This window comes from Eleginops maclovinus, chromosome 10 (assembly GCF_036324505.1).
Source record: "Eleginops maclovinus isolate JMC-PN-2008 ecotype Puerto Natales chromosome 10, JC_Emac_rtc_rv5, whole genome shotgun sequence".
In the NCBI taxonomy this organism is placed as follows: domain Eukaryota; kingdom Metazoa; phylum Chordata; class Actinopteri; order Perciformes; family Eleginopidae; genus Eleginops; species Eleginops maclovinus.
Window position 1 is genome coordinate 298,160 of NC_086358.1, and position 19,814 is coordinate 317,973.

General features: G+C 46.7%; 1 protein-coding gene and 1 long non-coding RNA gene across 4 annotated transcripts in view; one reads left to right on the forward strand and one right to left on the reverse strand.

Annotated features, from left to right (window-relative positions):
- The first annotated feature begins 14,533 nt into the window (after positions 1-14,533).
- The window catches only part of si:ch211-221j21.3 (uncharacterized), a 6,656-nt gene continuing 1,375 nt past the window's right edge, over positions 14,534-19,814 (forward strand). The window contains exons 1-4 of one of the 3 annotated variants that reach the window (XM_063892687.1): positions 14,534-14,911; positions 16,560-16,655; positions 16,866-16,925; positions 17,252-17,886. In XM_063892687.1, the coding sequence (XP_063748757.1) occupies positions 14,840-14,911; positions 16,560-16,655; positions 16,866-16,925; positions 17,252-17,281 (258 nt within the window). In that variant the 5' untranslated portion in view covers positions 14,534-14,839 and the 3' untranslated portion in view covers positions 17,282-17,886. Of the gene's footprint in view, positions 14,912-16,559; positions 16,656-16,865; positions 16,926-17,251; positions 17,887-19,814 lie in introns of those variants that run through there. The other 2 variants (XM_063892686.1, XM_063892689.1) reach the window with 2 other exon arrangements.
- On the reverse strand, positions 17,904-19,181 carry LOC134870503 (uncharacterized). Its single transcript, XR_010166575.1, has 2 exons — positions 19,079-19,181; positions 17,904-18,064 (listed from the first exon to the last, which is right to left on the reverse strand). It is a non-coding gene; the product is annotated as an uncharacterized LOC134870503 (long non-coding RNA).

Here is a 19,814-nt window from a genome sequence, read left to right on the forward strand (position 1 = left end):
GAGGGAGGGGGAGAGGAGGGAGGGGGAGAGGGGGGGAGGAGGAGGGGAGGGGGAGGGGAGGAGAGGGAAGGGAGGAGGGGGAGGAGAAAAAGGGGGAGGGGAGAGGGGGGGGGGAAGGGGAAAGGGGGGGAAGGAGGGAAAAGGGGAGGAGGGAGGGGAAAAGGGGGGGGGAAAGGAGAGGGGGGGGAGGGGGGGGAGGGGGGAAAGGGGGAAGGGAAAAAGGGGGGAGGGGAGGGGGGAGGGGAGGAGGGAGGAGGGGGGGGGGAGGGGGGGGGGGGAGGTAGGGAGGGGGGGGAAGGGGGTAGGGGGAGGGAGGGGGGGGGAGGGAGGGGAGGGAGGGGGGAGGGGGAGAGGAGGAGGGAGGAGGAGGGAGGGGAGGAGAGGAGGGGAGGGGGAGGGGAGGGAAGAGGGGAGGAGGGGGGGGAGGAGAGGGGGGGAGAAGAGGGGGGGAGGGGAGAGGAGGAGGGAGGGAGGAGGAGAGGAGGGGAGGAGGAGAGGTGAGGAGAGGGGGGGGAGGAGGAGAGTAGACGGAGGAGAGGGGAGGGGGAGGAGGGGAGGGGGAGGGGGGGGAGGAGGAGGGGGGGGGAGGGGGGGGAGGGGGGGAGGAGAGGGGGGAGGAGGGGGGGGAGGGGGGGAAAAGGGAGGGAGAGGGGAGAGGGGGGGGGAGGGGAGGGGAGAGGAGGAGGGGGAGGAGAGGGGGAGAGGAGGGGGGGAGGAGAAAAGAGGGGAGGAGAGGAGAGGAGGGGAGGAGGAAAAGGGGGGGGAGGGAGGACAGGAGGAGAGGAGGGGGGGGGGGAGGGGGGAGGGGGGAAGGGGGAGAGGGGAAGGAGGGAGGGGGAAGGGGGGGAGGAGAGGAGGGGAGGAGGTGGAGAAAAGAAGAGAATAGTGGGGGAAAGGGGGAGGGGAGGGGGAGGGGGGGGAGGAGAGGGGGGGAAGGGGGGGGAGGAGGGGGAAAAAAAGGGAAGAGGGGGAAAGGAGGGGAGGGGAGGAGGGGAGGAGAGGAGAAGAGGAGGAGAGGAGGGGGAGGAGAGAGGAGCAGAGGAGGAGAGGAGAGGAGAAGAGAAGAGGAGAGGAGGGGAGGAGAAGAGAACAGGAGAATAGGAGGACAAGAGAAGAGGACGAGCGGAGGAGGAGAGGAGGAGAGGAGGAGAAAAGAAGGGGGAGAGTAGGAGAGGAGGGGAGGAGAAGAGAGGAGGATAGGAGGAGAGAAGAGGAGGAGAGGAGAAGAGGAGCAGAGGAGGGGAAAATGAGGAGAAGAGGATGGGAGGAGGGGAGAGGAGAAGAGAAGAGGAGGAGAGGAGGGGAGGGGAGAGGAGAGGAGGAGGGGAGGAGAGGAGAAAAGGGGCAGAGGAGGGGGGGAGGAGAGGAGAGGAGAAGAGGAGGAGAGGAGGAGAAGAGGAGGGGAGAGGAGGAGGGGAGGAGAAAAGAAGGGGAGAGTAGGGGAGGAGGAGGGGAGAAGAGAAGAGGAGGAGGGTCTGAGTAATAAATAACTTGGGTATAGAGAGTCTGTTAACCTCCAGATATACTGGTATTAATACGGATCAGAACCAGTCTGACTGAGGTCCCACACAGGGTCCATCTGGAGCAGAGACCCGCTTCAGAGCAGCGGAAAGATGGCGTTCGCCAATTTCTGAACAATCTTTGCGATTTACAAAAAACAGACTTGGCGGGAAATGTGCGTTCCTCCAGGCACACTCTGACCCATGCGTACGACTGGTGTAGTCTTTGTTCTGGGTCTGGTCCAGACCTCTTCCTCTCCCTCTTCCCTCCCTCTCCCACCCTCTCCTCCTCACTCCTCACTCCTCCTCTCCTCCTCTCCTCCTCTCCCTCCCTATCCTCCTCTCCTCCTCTTCCTCCCTCTCCCTCCTCTCTTCCTCTCCCTCCCTCTCCTCCTCTCCCTCCCTCTCCTCCTCACTCTCCCTTTCCTCCTCTCCTCCTCTCCTTCCCTTTCCTCCTCTCCCTCCCTCTCCTCCTCTCTTCCTCTCCCTCCCTCCCTCTCCTCCTCTCCCTCCCTCTCCTCCTCACTCCTCCCTTTCCTCCTCTGCTCCTTTCCTCCCCTCCCTCCCACCCTCTCCTCCTCTCCTCTTCTCCTCCTCTCCTCCTCTCCTCCTCCCCCCCCTCTCATTAATCCTCTCTGATACATCTCTCTCTAGTATTGATCTGAACGCGCCGCTCCTGAACGCAGCACGTTGAGGTGAAAGGTCGGGTGAATAACTTTCAGAGTTTCAGAAACTTTAGGATCATTTATCAGAGGGGTTCATTAGCCGTGACCTCTGACCCTGCAGTCGATGGAATATATCACACCTTATATAAACATATTTATATTTACCTGCCAACTCTTCCTCCTTAACGAGCGCCCTCTGACCTCCACAGTTTACCCTCATTTATTTATTCTCCTCGCCTGAAGCCTCTTTCCTTCAGATCCCGTTAACCGTCATTCCAGTTCCTCTCAGAAACTGCAGTCTGCTCCAACCCATGAAGACCGGGGACCTGCAATACCCCTGCAGACCAGGGACCTGCACTAACCCTGCCGACCGGGGACCTGTACTTCCCCTGCAGACCGGGGACCTGCAGTACCCATGAACACCATGGACCTGCACTACCCCTGCAGACTGGGGACCTGCACTACCCATGAAAACCGGGGACCTGCAGTACCCATGAAGACCATGGACCTGCACTACCCCCTGCAGACATTGTACCTGCACTACCCATGCAGACCGGGGACCTGCAATACCCATGAAGACCGGGGACCTGCACTACCCCTGCTGACCATGGACCTGCACTACCCCTGCAGACCGGGGACCTGCACTACCCCTGCAGACCGGGGACCTGCAATACCCATGAAGACCGGGGACCTGCACTACCCCAGCAGACCGGGGACCTGCACTACCCCAGCAGACCGGGGACCTGCACTAACCCTGCAGATCGGGTACCTGTACTACCCCTGCAGACCATGGACCTGCAATACCCCAGCATAACATGGATCTGCACTACCCCAGCACTACCTATGAAGACCGGGGACCTGCACTACCGATGCACACCGGGGACCTGCACTACCCCTGCAGACCGGGGACCTGCACTACCCATGCAGACCGGGGACCTGCACTATCCCTGCAGACCATGGACCTGCACTACCCATGAAGACCGGGGACCTGCACTACCCCCTGCAGACATTGCACCTGCAGTACCCATGCAGACCGGGGACCTGCAGGGGTCCATGGTCTGCTCCCCCCCCCTTCCCCCCGCTCAGAGACAGGAAATATCTCCTCAGCGTGTTCATGTTTTTCAATCGTCAAAAAATTATGGAAATTCATCAGAGTTTAATTAAAACAGCTGACCCAGGAGACCACACACACACACACACACACACACACACACACACACACACACACACACACACACACACACACACACACACACTGCAGATGAAATGTTTTCTTATTATTTTCTTCGTTTTCTGTCTTTAAAAACATACTGCAGACAGACAGACAGACAGACAGACAGACAGACAGACAGACAGACAGACAGACAGACAGACAGACAGACAGACAGACAGGCAGGCAGGCAGACAGGCAGGCAGGCAGACAGACAGACAGACAGACAGACAGACAGGCAAGCAGACAGACAGACAGACAGACAGACAGACAGACAGACAGACAGACAGACAGACAGACAGACAGGTATTCTCTCTGCAGCAGAATTCCCTCAGTGATTCATAATCGGATGTTTTGGCTCCGTCCACAAACAGATTAACTCCAGCAGGCCAGAAACACACACACACACACACACACACACACACACACACACACACACACACACACACACACACACACACACACACACACACACACACACACATACACACACACACACACACACAGACACTGCATCTTACATCCGTCCTTGACCTGATTCTCCATTAACTCTGAGTCTAAACCCTGAAGACCCTCACTGTCCTCACGGTGTCCCGTGTCTCAGCAGGGGGCCTCCGAACATCCCCTGTCCCCAGACTCTTACCTCAGATCTGGACCCTGTGTGAAGACTGGATCAGTTCTCTAAATACATTGCCCACATCTGGATGGAGACCCTGAAACAGCCCCACCTCATCCTCTCTTCACACCCGGGTCTGGCCACAAACCCCAGAACCCTTCTGGACCTCTAGTCCTGTAAAGGCTAGTAGAGGTCCCGGCAGGATTGTGGTCTGAGTAAACTCTCACAAACTCAGTACCTTCTGCAGGTTACTGAGAGGGTCCGACTGATAACCAGAACCGAAGTCCGGCCCCGAATCAACACTACTCTGAATAAACTGTCCACTGTTATTATCTCTAACACCAGTACTTCACCCGTTTATCATCAGGGTGTGTGTGTGTGTGTGTGTGTGTGTGTGTGTGTGTGTGTGTGTGTGTGTGTGTGTGTGTGTGTGTGTGTGTGTGTCCTCTGATAAACAGACTCTGGATCAGTTCCAGCTCTTTGTTCTCTGGACTCGGACAGATTGAGTCCCTAGGCTCTCACCTCATCCAGGTCCGGAAAATAGATCCAGGACCTGGAGGATATTCCAGGACTCTGATGTCTCTTCAAGAACCGTCAGGAATATTCAACTTGTTTGTTGCGATATTTGTTTACATGTTTTCTGGTTCTGGTTCCTCAGGGTCCGGTCCTCGTTGGTCTTGAAGATATTTTCTAGTTTGTGTGGATTTTTGGAATCCTCCTCTCTGCTTTTGTCTAGCCTGTTGATCTGTAATGGTTTGTAGCTCCATCTTTATCTCCGTCACAGCTCCTTCTTCCTCTTCCTCTTCCTCTTCCTCTTTTTATTGCTCCCTTTAACGTTCATTGTGGGATTTCAATATCGTTGCTGGTTGATATTCTGATATGATATGTTATTTCCAGTCCTCAGGTCTTCTTCACACACATATTATGTGACACCAGATTTACATACAGTCCCTCAGTGTGACGGGGACACACAAACACACACACACACACTTCCTGTGGGACTCGGCCGGTGTCTCTGTGTCACTGCGTCTGTTTTATATTTCTATAAAGTCAAAACCTTCCTCTTCTGTTGACACGGCTCGACCTGTGTGTGTGTGTGTGTGTGTGTGTGTGTGTGTGTGTGTGTGTGTGTGTGTGTGTGTGTGTGTGTGTGTGTGTGTGTGTGTGTGTGTGTGTGTGTGTGTGTGTGTGTGTGTTTTCCACAGTTGAATTTCTTGATGTGATTTTTTTTAAATGTGATTTCAGGAGCTGCTGTCTGCCGGTCGGGCCTCGGAGGAGAGACCGGACGGTGAGTGCTACAGAGGAACGGACACTGAAAATATCCTCCATCAGTCCTCATTATTCTCTCTGCAGGTTTTATTTATTCCAAAGCAATGCTGTCTGCTGGTCTGACCTCTAAGAAGTCGATGTAAATCACAGAGGTTAAGATCCAAACTGTGCGCAGACTGGGATTCTTCATAGAGTTCAAACATGCTGTTGTTTATGAGCTGAAAACACAGACGATGGAGATCACATAAGAAAGATTTTACTCCAACAGTCTCCATTATTTCCTTCTCGGTTTCTGCCCGTTTCTCTTGAACAACAACAGCCGGTTTATTGTGAAATGATCAGAAACTAAATCAGTAAATATGTGACATATATTTCTATCTTTTATAAACAGCTCCGGAAGAAAAAAGAGACCACTCCACATGTCCCTTAAATCTGTACCTATGGCAGCCAGTCCAGAGTCACACAGGGTCAGTAGTTTATAGAATAACACAAAGACAAACCTTTAAATAACAAAACCAGAGAGCAGGATCATGCTGGAGCGGTCTCTATTCTAAACCTGTGTCTCGCTGTTTTTCTGGTCAGCTTTTTAATCCAAAATGGAAATATATTTGATCTGTAGCTTAAAATAAAAGACGTGCAAACATTGAGGGAACACTGTAATGTTCACAGTTCTCCAGATTTATGAACTCTGGGGTTTCAGTATTTGTAGTATTATAAGTATATAGTCCTGCAGTACATATAAGTATATAGTCCTGTTGGTGTTTATCTGAGTTATTCGAGGGGTTTTTACTGCAGTAGAACTACACAGTGAATGTGTGGCCCCACAGCCCCCCCATCAGGAGGACAGAGGAACTGAAGTCAACACGAAAATAAGACCTGAATTCTTTGGATCTTAAATTCTGATCAAAACAATCCCATATATTAATATACACAGAGATAAAACTGTTGTTGCTGTTGTTGTTGTTGTTGTTGTTGTTGTTGTATATTAATTACTTTTTAAACTGGGACAGAAACTTCATAATGACTTCACTGGGGGGGGGGCTTTAACGAGAGAATCAATTAACTTCAATTAACTTCTGTAGAGTTTAATTAAGTTGACCAAAGACTCAAACACACACACACACACTCACACACACACAGACTCACACTCACACATACACACACACACACACACACACACACACACACACACTCACACACACACTCACACAGACTCACACTCACACATACACACACACACACACACACACACACACACACACACACACACACACACACACACACACACACACACACACACACACACACACACACACACACACACACACACACACACACACTCACACTCACACACACACACTCACACACACTCACACACACACACACACACACACACACACACACACACACACACACTCACACACACACACACACACACACACACACACACACACACAGACACACAGACACACACACACACACACACACACACACACACTCTCTCTCTCTCCTTAGAGACTGTATTTGAACATTTTGGCCAAACAGCGTTTCTTTATTTTCTCTGCTGCGAGCTGACAGCAAATCAATGAGAGCCATCATTCCCCCCATTCCTCCGCTTCCTCTTCCTCCTCCTCTTCCTCGTGCTCCTCTTCCTCCTCCTATTCCTCTTCCTCTTGCTTCTCCTCCTCTTCCTCTTCCTCCTCCTCCACCTCTTCCTCGTGCTCCTCTTCCTCCTCCTATTCCTATTCCTCTTCCTTCTCCTCCTCTTCCTCTTCCTCTTCCTCCTCCTCTCCCCCCTCCTCTTCCTCCTTCGCTCTGGTTGGCTCACAGGAACGACTTCACTTTATTTTTCTTGTTTCCCCTTTTTTTCCTGTTGTTGACTTTGAGGTGAACTTGTTATCATCGATTTACTGTGTGTGTGTGTGTGTGTGTGTGTGTGTGTGTGTGTGTGTGTGTGTGTGTGTGTGTGTGTGTGTGTGTGTGTGTGTGTGTGTGTGTGTGTGTGTGTGTGTGTGTGTGTGTGACTTAAAAAGATTCAAACTTGCTACAAATAATGATCTTTCGTAGCCCTTATATGGTCATCGCCTCACTTCCTGTTGACAGGTTTCGTTTGGCACTTGCAGGTTAGCTCCTCCCCCTCTCTGGTCACTTCCTGACCTTCGACCCCTCCACCACCACCACCGACCTTACTGTAATAGAAACTTCACAGATGAGAGGGTCTGCTGACATGCACACACACACACACACACACACACACACACACACACACACACACACACGCTGTGGTGGGTCTTGCTCTGGTTGTTTGGAGGGTAATTAATCATAGAGCTGCCAATCAAAGTGACATAACACACACACACACACACACACACACACACACACACACACACACACACACACACACACACACACACACACACACACACTGCTACACACATAAACACTTCACTAACATTGTGTGTGGTTTGAAATTAAGTGATACCTGTCCCTCAGCAGTCTGAACAGGACGTGATGTCATCGCTGATTAATGTTGCATTCAGGGAAATCAGACAACGACAAGTTTACTTCTCTGATCATATACCATCGGAGTAATGATTTAAACTGTGCGGAGTCTGAGTTAAGAGCAGCTCACACACACAAACACACACACATACACACACACAAACACACATACACACACACACACACACACACACACACACACACACACACACACACACACACACATACTCACAACCAGGCTGTCAGCTGTCTGTCACACAGAAATCGATAAAAGTGTAAAAAGGCGTTAAAGTTAATATTTCATCTGAGCGGCTGCAGAGGACCCAATTAATGGAGGGAGTGAACCTGTGTGTGTGTGTGTGTGTGTGTGTGTGTGTGTGTGTGTGTGTGTGTGTGTGTGTGTGTGTGTGTGTGTGTGTGTGTGTGTGTGTGTGTGTGTGTGTGTGTGTGTGTGTGTGTGTGTGTGTGTGTGTGTGTGTGTGTGTGTGTGTGTGTGTGTGTGTGTGTGTTGAAAGTTAGCATCACATTGAACTACAAACACTGAGAACAAATGTTAGTAACTTTTGAACTTAAAAAAACAAACTCCAAATGATCCCGCTTTGAGGCCGCACTGCTCCCCATCCTTTAGGCAGAATAAAGATGTAGGCGACTCTCCAGCTCTCAGCTTTATTGGATTAAAGATTGTTTTTAAAGATGGATGGTTCTCCTAAAATCCCAGTTTAAGTTTGGTGAAGTTGCTGTATGTGACGGAATGTTCAGAGCTAAAGTACAGGGTCTTTAAAGGGTATCTTAAACCTGCACTCAATCCCATAATATTCACTCTTTTCACATTGTTTGAGATACATTTCAGGAGCTGAGTGAGGCTTCAGTATATCAAATGGACGAACAAATCTGGCCCAAAACAGACGCTCACGTTACTTTCAGGGTCACCTTGTTGCTGGGCAGATTGGGGCAGACACACCCAAAGTATATATAAATAATATACATGAATTTATTTTAATAACTTTTTGTTCCAGTTGTGCTTCATCAGGACTTTAAAGGGACAGGAAGGAGAACAAAGAGTCTGCTCAGCAAAATAAAAGCCTTTAAATGTGCCTTTAATCTGACAGTCGTGTCTCGTCAGCTTCCTGTCGTCTCCTGCCTGCCGGCGCTCTGAAGGGAAGAGAAGAAGAAATACCTGAGACTTCAGAGGAAATCATCCACTCACAGGGTCTGACATGGTGGGGGGGAGGGGGGGGAGACCGATGAAGAGGAGGAACAACATGATGATCTTCATCACTGACGAGAAAGATGATCACAAACATCAGGTTTAACACTCCTCTGGTTAGGCAACACAACTGTGAGGAAACAGCTGTCAATCATTCTCACATTGTGAAGTCATGTGACCGTGCTGTAGTTCCTTTATAGCCCAACATTAGCCTCCTTTAGCTTAGCGGTGGTGACGTGAAGTCATGTGACCGTGCTGTAGTTCCTTTATAGCCCAACATTAGCCTCCTTTAGCTTAGCGGTGGAGACGTGAAGTCATGTGACCGTGCTGCAGTTCCTTTATAGCCCAACATTAGCCTCCTTTAGCTTAGCGGTGGAGACGTGAAGTCATGTGACCGTGCTGCAGTTCCTTTATAGCCCAACATTAGCCTCCTTTAGCTTAGCGGTGGAGACGTGAAGTCATGTGACCGTGCTGCAGTTCCTTTATAGCCCAACATTAGCCTCCTTTAGCTTAGCGGTGGTGACGTGAAGTCATGTGACCGTGCTGTAGTTCCTTTATAGCCCAACATTAGCCTCCTTTAGCTTAGCGGTGGAGACGTGAAGTCATGTGACCGTGCTGCAGTTCCTTTATAGCCCAACATTAGCCTCCTTTAGCTTAGCGGTGGAGACGTGAAGTCATGTGACCGTGCTGCAGTTCCTTTATAGCCCAACATTAGCCTCCTTTAGCTTAGCGGTGGAGACGTGAAGTCATGTGACCGTGCTGCAGTTCCTTTATAGCCCAACATTAGCCTCCTTTAGCTTAGCGGTGGAGACGTGAAGTCATGTGACCGTGCTGTAGTTCCTTTATAGCCCAACATTAGCCTCCTTTAGCTTAGCGGTGGAGACGTGAAGTCATGTGACCGTGCTGCAGTTCCTTTATAGCCCAACATTAGCCTCCTTTAGCTTAGCGGTGGAGACGTGAAGTCATGTGACCGTTCTGTAGTTCCTTTATAGCCCAACATTAGCCTCCTTTAGCTTAGCGGTGGTGACGTGAAGTCATGTGACCGTTCTGTAGTTCCTTTATAGCCCAACATTAGCCTCCTTTAGCTTAGCGGTGGTGACGTGAAGTCATGTGACCGTTCTGTAGTTCCTTTATAGCCCAACATTAGCCTCCTTTAGCTTAGCGGTGGAGACGTGAAGTCATGTGACCGTGCTGTAGTTCCTTTATAGCCCAACATTGGCCTCCTTTAGCTTAGCGGTGGAGACGTGAAGTCATGTGACCGTGCTGTAGTTCCTTTATAGCCCAACATTAGCCTCCTTTAGCTTAGCGGTGGAGACGTGAAGTCATGTGACCGTGCTGCAGTTCCTTTATAGCCCAACATTAGCCTCCTTTAGCTTAGCGGTGGAGACGTGAAGTCATGTGACCGTGCTGTAGTTCCTTTATAGCCCAACATTAGCCTCCTTTAGCTTAGCGGTGGTGACGTGAAGTCATGTGACCGTGCTGTAGTTCCTTTATAGCCCAACATTAGCCTCCTTTAGCTTAGCGGTGGAGACGTGAGGTCATGTGACCGTGCTGTAGTTCCTTTATAGCCCAACATTAGCCTCCTTTAGCTTAGCGGTGGAGACGTGAGGTCATGTGACCGTGCTGTAGTTCCTTTATAGCCCAACATTAGCCTCCTTTAGCTTAGCGGTGGAGACGTGAAGTCATGTGACCGTGCTGCAGTTCCTTTATAGCCCAACATTAGCCTCCTTTAGCTTAGCGGTGGAGACGTGAAGTCATGTGACCGTGCTGCAGTTCCTTTATAGCCCAACATTAGCCTCCTTTAGCTTAGCGGTGGTGACGTGAAGTCATGTGACCGTGCTGTAGTTCCTTTATAGCCCAACATTAGCCTCCTTTAGCTTAGCGGTGGAGACGTGAAGTCATGTGACCGTGCTGCAGTTCCTTTATAGCCCAACATTAGCCTCCTTTAGCTTAGCGGTGGAGACGTGAAGTCATGTGACCGTGCTGCAGTTCCTTTATAGCCCAACATTAGCCTCCTTTAGCTTAGCGGTGGAGACGTGAAGTCATGTGACCGTGCTGCAGTTCCTTTATAGCCCAACATTAGCCTCCTTTAGCTTAGCGGTGGAGACGTGAAGTCATGTGACCGTGCTGTAGTTCCTTTATAGCCCAACATTAGCCTCCTTTAGCTTAGCGGTGGAGACGTGAAGTCATGTGACCGTGCTGCAGTTCCTTTATAGCCCAACATTAGCCTCCTTTAGCTTAGCGGTGGAGACGTGAAGTCATGTGACCGTTCTGTAGTTCCTTTATAGCCCAACATTAGCCTCCTTTAGCTTAGCGGTGGTGACGTGAAGTCATGTGACCGTTCTGTAGTTCCTTTATAGCCCAACATTAGCCTCCTTTAGCTTAGCGGTGGTGACGTGAAGTCATGTGACCGTTCTGTAGTTCCTTTATAGCCCAACATTAGCCTCCTTTAGCTTAGCGGTGGAGACGTGAAGTCATGTGACCGTGCTGTAGTTCCTTTATAGCCCAACATTGGCCTCCTTTAGCTTAGCGGTGGAGACGTGAAGTCATGTGACCGTGCTGTAGTTCCTTTATAGCCCAACATTAGCCTCCTTTAGCTTAGCGGTGGAGACGTGAAGTCATGTGACCGTGCTGCAGTTCCTTTATAGCCCAACATTAGCCTCCTTTAGCTTAGCGGTGGAGACGTGAAGTCATGTGACCGTGCTGTAGTTCCTTTATAGCCCAACATTAGCCTCCTTTAGCTTAGCGGTGGTGACGTGAAGTCATGTGACCGTGCTGTAGTTCCTTTATAGCCCAACATTAGCCTCCTTTAGCTTAGCGGTGGAGACGTGAGGTCATGTGACCGTGCTGTAGTTCCTTTATAGCCCAACATTAGCCTCCTTTAGCTTAGCGGTGGAGACGTGAGGTCATGTGACCGTGCTGTAGTTCCTTTATAGCCCAACATTAGCCTCCTTTAGCTTAGCGGTGGTGACGTGAAGTCATGTGACCGTGCTGTAGTTCCTTTATAGCCCAACATTAGCCTCCTTTAGCTTAGCGGTGGTGACCTGAAGTCATGTGACCGTGCTGTAGTTCCTTTATAGCCCAACATTAGCCTCCTTTAGCTTAGCGGTGGAGACGTGAAGTCATGTGACCGTGCTGTAGTTCCTTTATAGCTTAAAGTTAGCTTTTTTACTTCAGAAATCATGAAGAAGGGTAAATATGTGGAGATGCTGAACGTTAACACAGACCCTCTAATGGGACAATAACTGAGTGAATGAACATCGTGCTGGATGAAGACAATATTTACTGAGGTTATAAATCTGTTTTCCTGAAGGTAGAGACCTGTGTGCTGGAGGTACGGTGGCCCTGAGGGACACACTTGTGATTGACCTCCAGTCTGCTCCGTTTTTTTCTTGTTCTTTCGCTCCGTTTGATCCAAACAGTTTAAAATGTCTCAGGAGAGACGGAGACACACCATCCACCTGCCTGCCTGCCTGCCTCTCTGCTTCTCTGCCCGTCTGTCTGTCTGCCGGCCTGCCTGTCTGTCTGTCTCATCATGTTATTGCTCCTACCACCTATCACTGACTACACGAACAGATTTGAGGTATTTATATTGTTCTTTTTTCTAAGTGTTTGAAAATGTTTGAAGTTTATTGGGTTTCAAACGTTTACTGTTAAATGTCCCTTACAAAACACAATGAAATAACCAGTAAAACCAATAGAATGAACACAGTGAAATAACCAGTAAAACCAATAAAATGAACACAGTGAAATAACCAGTAAAACCAATCAAAATAAAAACAGCAAAATAACCAGTAAAACCAATAGAATGAACACAGTGAAATAACCAGTAAAACCAATAGAATGAACACAGTGAAATAACCAGTAAAACCAATAGAATGAACACAGTGAAATAACCAGTAAAACCAGTAAAATGAACACAGTGAAATAACCAGTAAAACCAGTAAAATGAACACAGTGAAATAACCAGTAAAACCAATAGAATGAACACAGTGAAATAACCAGTAAAACCAATAGAATGAACACAGTGAAATAACCAGTAAAACCAATAGAATGAACACAGTGAAATAACCAGTAAAACCAATAGAATGAACACAGTGAAATAACCAGTAAAACCAATAGAATGAACACAGTGAAATAACCAGTAAAACCAATAGAATGAACACAGTGAAATAACCAGTAAAACCAGTAAAATGAACACAGTGAAATAACCAGTAAAACCAGTAAAATGAACACAGTGAAATAACCAGTAAAACCAATAGAATGAACACAGTGAAATAACCAGTAAAACCAATAGAATGAACACAGTGAAATAACCAGTAAAACCAGTAAAATGAACACAGTGAAATAACCAGTAAAACCAATAGAATGAACACAGTGAAATAACCAGTAAAACCAATACAATGAACACAGTGAAATAACCAGTAAAACCAGTAAAATGAACACAGTGAAATAACCAGTAAAACCAATAGAATGAACACAGTGAAATAACCAGTAAAACCAATAGAATGAACACAGTGAAATAACCAGTAAAACCAATAGAATGAACACAGTGAAATAACCAGTAAAACCAGTAAAATGAACACAGTGAAATAACCAGTAAAACCAGTAAAATGAACACAGTGAAATAACCAGTAAAACCACAGTAATTTATTGTGTATTACCAGTAACCTGATGCCATCTGCTGGTGTCCTACTGTCACTACAGCATCAAATACACTTCATTTTATAAAATAAAATATAACAATTAAAAGAGTTTGAAGATTATGAATAAACATTAAATAAGAGGGTATAATACAATCACCAACCATTTTTGATATTTAGTCATTATTAATCATTATTGAAAGTCATTTTTATTTTACTCTGCTGTTTTAAACTGATTTGTCTCCAAGTCCCGCGATAAGAAAAGTCTGCAGATCTCGTGAAAGTATGTGCTTGCTCGGATCCGATTGGCTTGCCCCACTCTGACGTCAAACCGTTTGAAACAGAACCAGCGTGGAAAAAAACGTCAAACGTGACGCGTCAAGCTGGCGGAAATGACTCCCCGGTTTAACGAGGTGGGCTTCAAAATAAAAGCATTGTGTATTTATTTATATATCAGAATCAGAAATCCATTTTATACTTTATAGTTAAATTATTGTTTCTTCTTATGAACGATAGTCTCTACAAACACAGAGAGAAATTATTAGAGTAACTGCAGCTAAAGTTTGAATGTACAGTTAATCGGCTAATCGTAGGGTCGCCGGTTCAAGTCCCCGAACAGACTTGAATTATGGAACTTGGAGAGGTCCCAGTTCACCTCCTAGGTTCACCATGAGACCCCCTGATAGTAACCGGACTGCACACCAAGCTGCTCTCTCGTTCTGAACACGTACATGTGGATATTTTTCACAATACTCTCGTTACTTATCTGTATATCTCATTTTTAATTTAACTGTGTGTTTCATGTCCCTGTGTGACCCTTTAATGGTTTTCCTCTTCTCTGTTGTTGCTTAAACTCTTGATTAATAAAGGTACATCTTATCTTAAATAAACAGAGCTTTTATTTTGAAACCCGCACTCTTGTAGTAGCGGAAGTAGTAGCTCTGTTGTCGGTAGCTTCTCGTTATCAAAAGGTCAGAAACAACTGTTAAAACCGTCACAGTTAAAAGTCTTGATTACAATGTGTCCTGAAGATTTACAGAGAAAGAGGGACGTTTAAATAAAGAGGTTTAACTCTCAGTTAGTGGAGATAATAACGTGGTGCCTCTGTTAGCTCTGTTAGCTCTGTTAGCTCTGGTGTCAAATCTGGGTTAGAGGGTCAGTGTCTGCCCACAGTCCGCTGCTAGCGTCTGAAGCTCTTTGGTTCTGTTAGCTTCTGTGGATCTCAGTGATGATGCAGTGTGTCGGGATGAACCTCCAGAAGAAGAGGAGACCAGACACAGACCCGTGGAGCTGCAGAGCGGTGAGTGAGGAGGAGGAGGAGGAGGAAGGGTGAATGGTTATCATCTGGTGTTAAAGACATCAGTCCCTCTCCCAGTCTCAGTCCTGCAGTGAGGTAGTCCAGCAGCAGTCGATGCTTTTTCTTTATGAGCTGAATAACTGTAAAATAATGAATGAACACAAGTGGACAAATATACTCTGCATACTGAACTCTACTGAAGTGTAATGTCGGATGGTTTAATCTAAACCTTAGTTCGTGTGTCCAAATCTGAATTTATAAAGTAAATAAATCTCTCAAGTACAGTAGAAGTAGAGAGTAGTTTGGAAACATATTTTATAACGTTTGTATCGTGTGAAGGACAGCCTGTGTCCTCCTGGAGAGTGTTTATCCTTCAGATTAGACCCGGGATTTCTGGCTCTGGTGATCCTCTGAGGCCTTATTGCTTTAGTGCTTCAGATCAGGACAGCTTTACTTGTCCCACAGTGGGGACATTCCCATTCTGACAGCAGGTGAAGAGCCAAAGAAAGCTCGGTATAATGAAGAAGCATAACCTATTGAAGATAAAGTAGAGGTGACACAAAATACCAAGCACACCTCCAGCCCAGAAAGTCTGGAGATAGCAGCCTGGGTAAGGGTTGAAGGTGGATGTTGCAGAGCTATTTAGGGTGTAGTATAGTGCACAACAGGAGTATTATGGTCTGTCCTGATGATGCATTATATCTGCAGCTGTTTACACAATCCACTTTTCTTATTGAGCAAACTCTAATCTTTATTGCAGTTATAAAGTTTAATGTCCTCTCGTCATTCTTTACCTCACATGTCTGTTTTATAGTTTGTCCTCTCGTCATTCTTTACCTCACATGTCTGTTTTATAGTTTGTCCTCGTCATTCTTTACCTCGCATGTCTGTTTTATAGTTTGTCCTCTCGTCATTCTTTACCTCACATGTCTGTTTTATAGTTTGTCCTCTCGTTATTCTTTACCTCACATGTCTGTTTTATAGTTTGTCCTCTCGTCATTCTTTACCTCACATGTCTGTTTTATAGTTTGTCCTCTCGTTATTCTTTACCTCACATGTCTGTTTTATAGTTTGTCCTCTCGTCATTCTTTACCTCGCATGTCTGTTTTATAGTTTGTCCTCTCGTCATTCTTTACCTCGCATGTCTGTTTTATAGTTTGTCCTCTCGTCATTCTTTACCTCACATGTCTGTTTTATAGTTTGTCCTCTCGTCATTCTTTACCTCACATGTCTGTTTTATAGTTTGTCCTCTCGTCATTCTTTACCTCACATGTCTGTTTTATAGTTTGTCCTCTCGTCATTCTTTACCTCACATGTCTGTTTTATAGTTTGTCCTCTCGTTATTCTTTACCTCACATGTCTGTTTTATAGTTTGTCCTCGTTATTCTTTACCTCACATGTCTGTTTTATAGTTTGTCCTCTCGTCATTCTTTACCTCACATGTCTGTTTTATAGTTTGTCCTCTCGTCATTCTTTACCTCACATGTCTGTTTTATAGTTTGTCCTCGTTATTCTTTACCTCGCATGTCTGTTTTATAGTTTGTCCTCTCGTCATTCTTTACCTCACATGTAGGATGTGTTTGATGATCTTACATGACTCTGATCTCGTCCAGATTACAGGATAGTTCAATCTGAATGTTTTTGTTTTCAGAAGCGTGTGTGTTTGGGGGCGGAGCTTCAGGAGTCTGAGTGTCCAATGGAAACATCGCTCACCTTCTCAGCGTCCAATCAGCAGCCAGAGCAGCAGGTCGGTCTTAAACATATATATTTATTTTAATAAAATAAAACGAAAATACTTTCAAGAATGTTTTTTCCCCAAAAGCAGCTGAATATTATTAAAAATGTCTCCTGTTGGACAGCACTTCTGATCCTTTGTCTTCAGCATTGTTTCTATATTTAAAGCTTCTGAGTAAATAGCAAGTTGATGGTTTATTATGGTCTGTTCCCTCTTCTGCAGGTGTGTGTGGTTCAGTCCAGGTCTGCTCTCTGCTGCCCCCGCTGCCTCGCAGGAGAACCGGTCAGTACCGGTTACATATTTATTATTCATTACATTTCCTGGTTTTTCCTCTCAAAGTCTTCTCTTTAAAATCAGGGTTTTTAGTTTAAAAAGCACTTCTTATAAACTGGTTTCCTGCTGCTTCAAAGGGCCAGTTCACACCAACAGGAGGCTGTGGACGAACTTTAAACAGAGGACGCTTTATTTCAAATACTCCACGTTTTCTCCTCCTCACCGCTACACAACTCTTATTGTACACCCTGTTTTTATACAGTCTCTGCACTTTTTTGTTGTTCTATGTCTTACATATATTTATGATGAATTGTTGGGTGGGTCTGGGACTTCAGGTTTTCGTTGTACACCTACACTGCTGCTGATAGAGCTTTGAACCTCTGAAGCTGCTCTCAGACTCACTCACCTTCACCTGCTCCTGCTTCAGGGTCACATCAAACACATCCTGGGGCTGTGAGGAGCTGACAGCCCACAGGAAGTGAAGAAGAAGAGGCCCCCCCCCCCCCCTCGTGATCAGCTGTGGACACTAAAGAGCTCATCACTCCAGATTCTGATTGGTGTTCCTGTCTGTCAGTGAGCCTGAAGACCAATGAGACGGAGCAGCAGAGGAGTTTTATTTTGAAAATCCCATGAGATTCCACTTCCTACATCTGATACTCAGGACCCATAACAGACAAGTGTTTATTAAGGGATTCATTGATATAGTCTGTCTCTAAGACAGATTTCCAACCAGTGAAACCAGTTTAAAGAGTTCCTGTCAGACAGGAAGTCGTTAAAGGATCGGCACTCATTAAAGAGACGTAATTAACGTGATCTGTTCAGTGAGAGTCGAGCCTCGTCCTGTTTGTACATTTCTATTTTTATATCCTTTTTTAAATCGGACTGAATGTTAAGCAGCTTTCAGTTAAGAGCCGACCAATCACAGCGCCTGTACCGCGAATGATTTCAAAATAAAAGCTCTGAATGAAAACGCGTGTTTCTGTTCAATAAGGAAATAAAAACTTTATTTAGAAACACTCAAAGTAAAGACATCATAAATGATTATTATGGGATTTCAACAAGCATTAAACAATAAATCAGAGTTAGTCCCGCCCCTCAGCTGTCAATCACTGCACCAGGCTTGGCTCTCTTGGCTGCCGGAGCTTCACCTGCACAGGTAAATATATAAATATAAATACATATATACATATATTAGGGGTGTAACGGTATACGAGTCGTACCGAAAATACTCGCTATGTGCCCTTCGGTTCGGTATTCGTGTGTACCGAACGAAAATAACGTTTCACGTAAAAAATTGAGCATGTGAAAAACCTTTTGAAGTAATCTCAGGTGCTGCGTTCTTTCGCTGCGTTCAGTGGAATTTGCTCACATTGGGTTCAACGTAATGGAGCAAGCCAGTCATTTCATTGGACGAGAGGCATACTATGAGAGCTGGTCAGGGGTGCGTTGGAATTTAGTCCGTTGTTTGCGGAACAGTCGATACGGTGACCGCAGTTCAAGTTGAGCTTGAAAATCCTCCAGCATCATTTAAGTCTCCGGTTTGGGAACATTTTGGTTACATGCAAGGATGACGGATAAAAGACAGGTGGACCGAAGCGGTTTGTCGGCATTGTTCAGGTCATATTGGTTACGCGGCTGGCAATAAATCAAACTTGCACACTCATTTGAAAAGGCATTACCCGAACGTGAATATCACCGGTACCAAAAGACAAAAGACTGAAGTGCAAACCCACCTCCCACTTGGGAGGAAGTTGTAAACAAACATTGGCTGCGCTTTGTTATAATTGAACCTTATTTGTTATCGCGACATCAAGTTATCTTGCACATTTTATCGAACCAAATACGTTTCTGACATTATTTCTCTCTTCACAAGAGGGACCCACTGCCCTACGGAGAGGCTGTCAGAGCCAGCAGATCGGACAGGGTGTTTCTGAAGGAATATTAAAATACAATGTATGCCCAAGCTGACAACAAGTCCTAATGCCCAGCTGTTCATTTAGAAAGGCTGCACCTTAATGTTTATTCGATTTTGGATTTATTTCAGAGAATATTCACCGTTTACGTACCGAACGTTTGTGAACCGTTACAACCCCTGACATACATACACATGCACACCATGGAGTCCAGACGTTATGGACACCATGGTCAGAGAGAATATCTACCTGTGTCCTCAGGTGCTCTACAGGGCGGGGCCTCCGGAACCTGCACCGTGTAGATGATGCCGCTTGCCGTCTTCCTGGTTTCTAACACACACACACACACACACACACACAACACACACACACACACACACACACACACACACACACACACACACACACACACACACACCACACACACACACACACACACACACACACACACACACACACACACACACACACACACACACACACACACACTTTATTGTCGTAGTATTTGGAGTAGCAGGTACAGTGTCTCACTAAAGTGAGTACCCCCCTCCCCTTTGTGTAGATGTGTTATTTTATCTTCTCCTGGGACCACCCTGAAGAGATGACCCTCTGATCCAGAGTAGAGTAGTCAGTGTACAGCTGGGATAACAGGGGACATTTGCTGAGCCCTCAAAATAACTCAACACAGCCATTAATGTCTAACCCGCTGCAACAAGGTGAGTATACCCTAAGTGAGAATGGCCAAATTGTGCCCAAAGTGTCGATATTTTGTGCCACCATTATTTTCCAGAACTGCCTGAACTCTCCTGGGCACAGAGTTCAGTAGAGCTTCACAGGTTGCCACTGGAACCCTCTTCCACTCCTCCATGTCCACATCACAGAGCTGGTGATGTCAGAGACCTTGTGCTCCTCCACCCTCCGTCTGAGGAGGCCCCACAGATGCTCACAAGGGTTTAAGTCTGGAGACATGCTTGCCATCCATCAC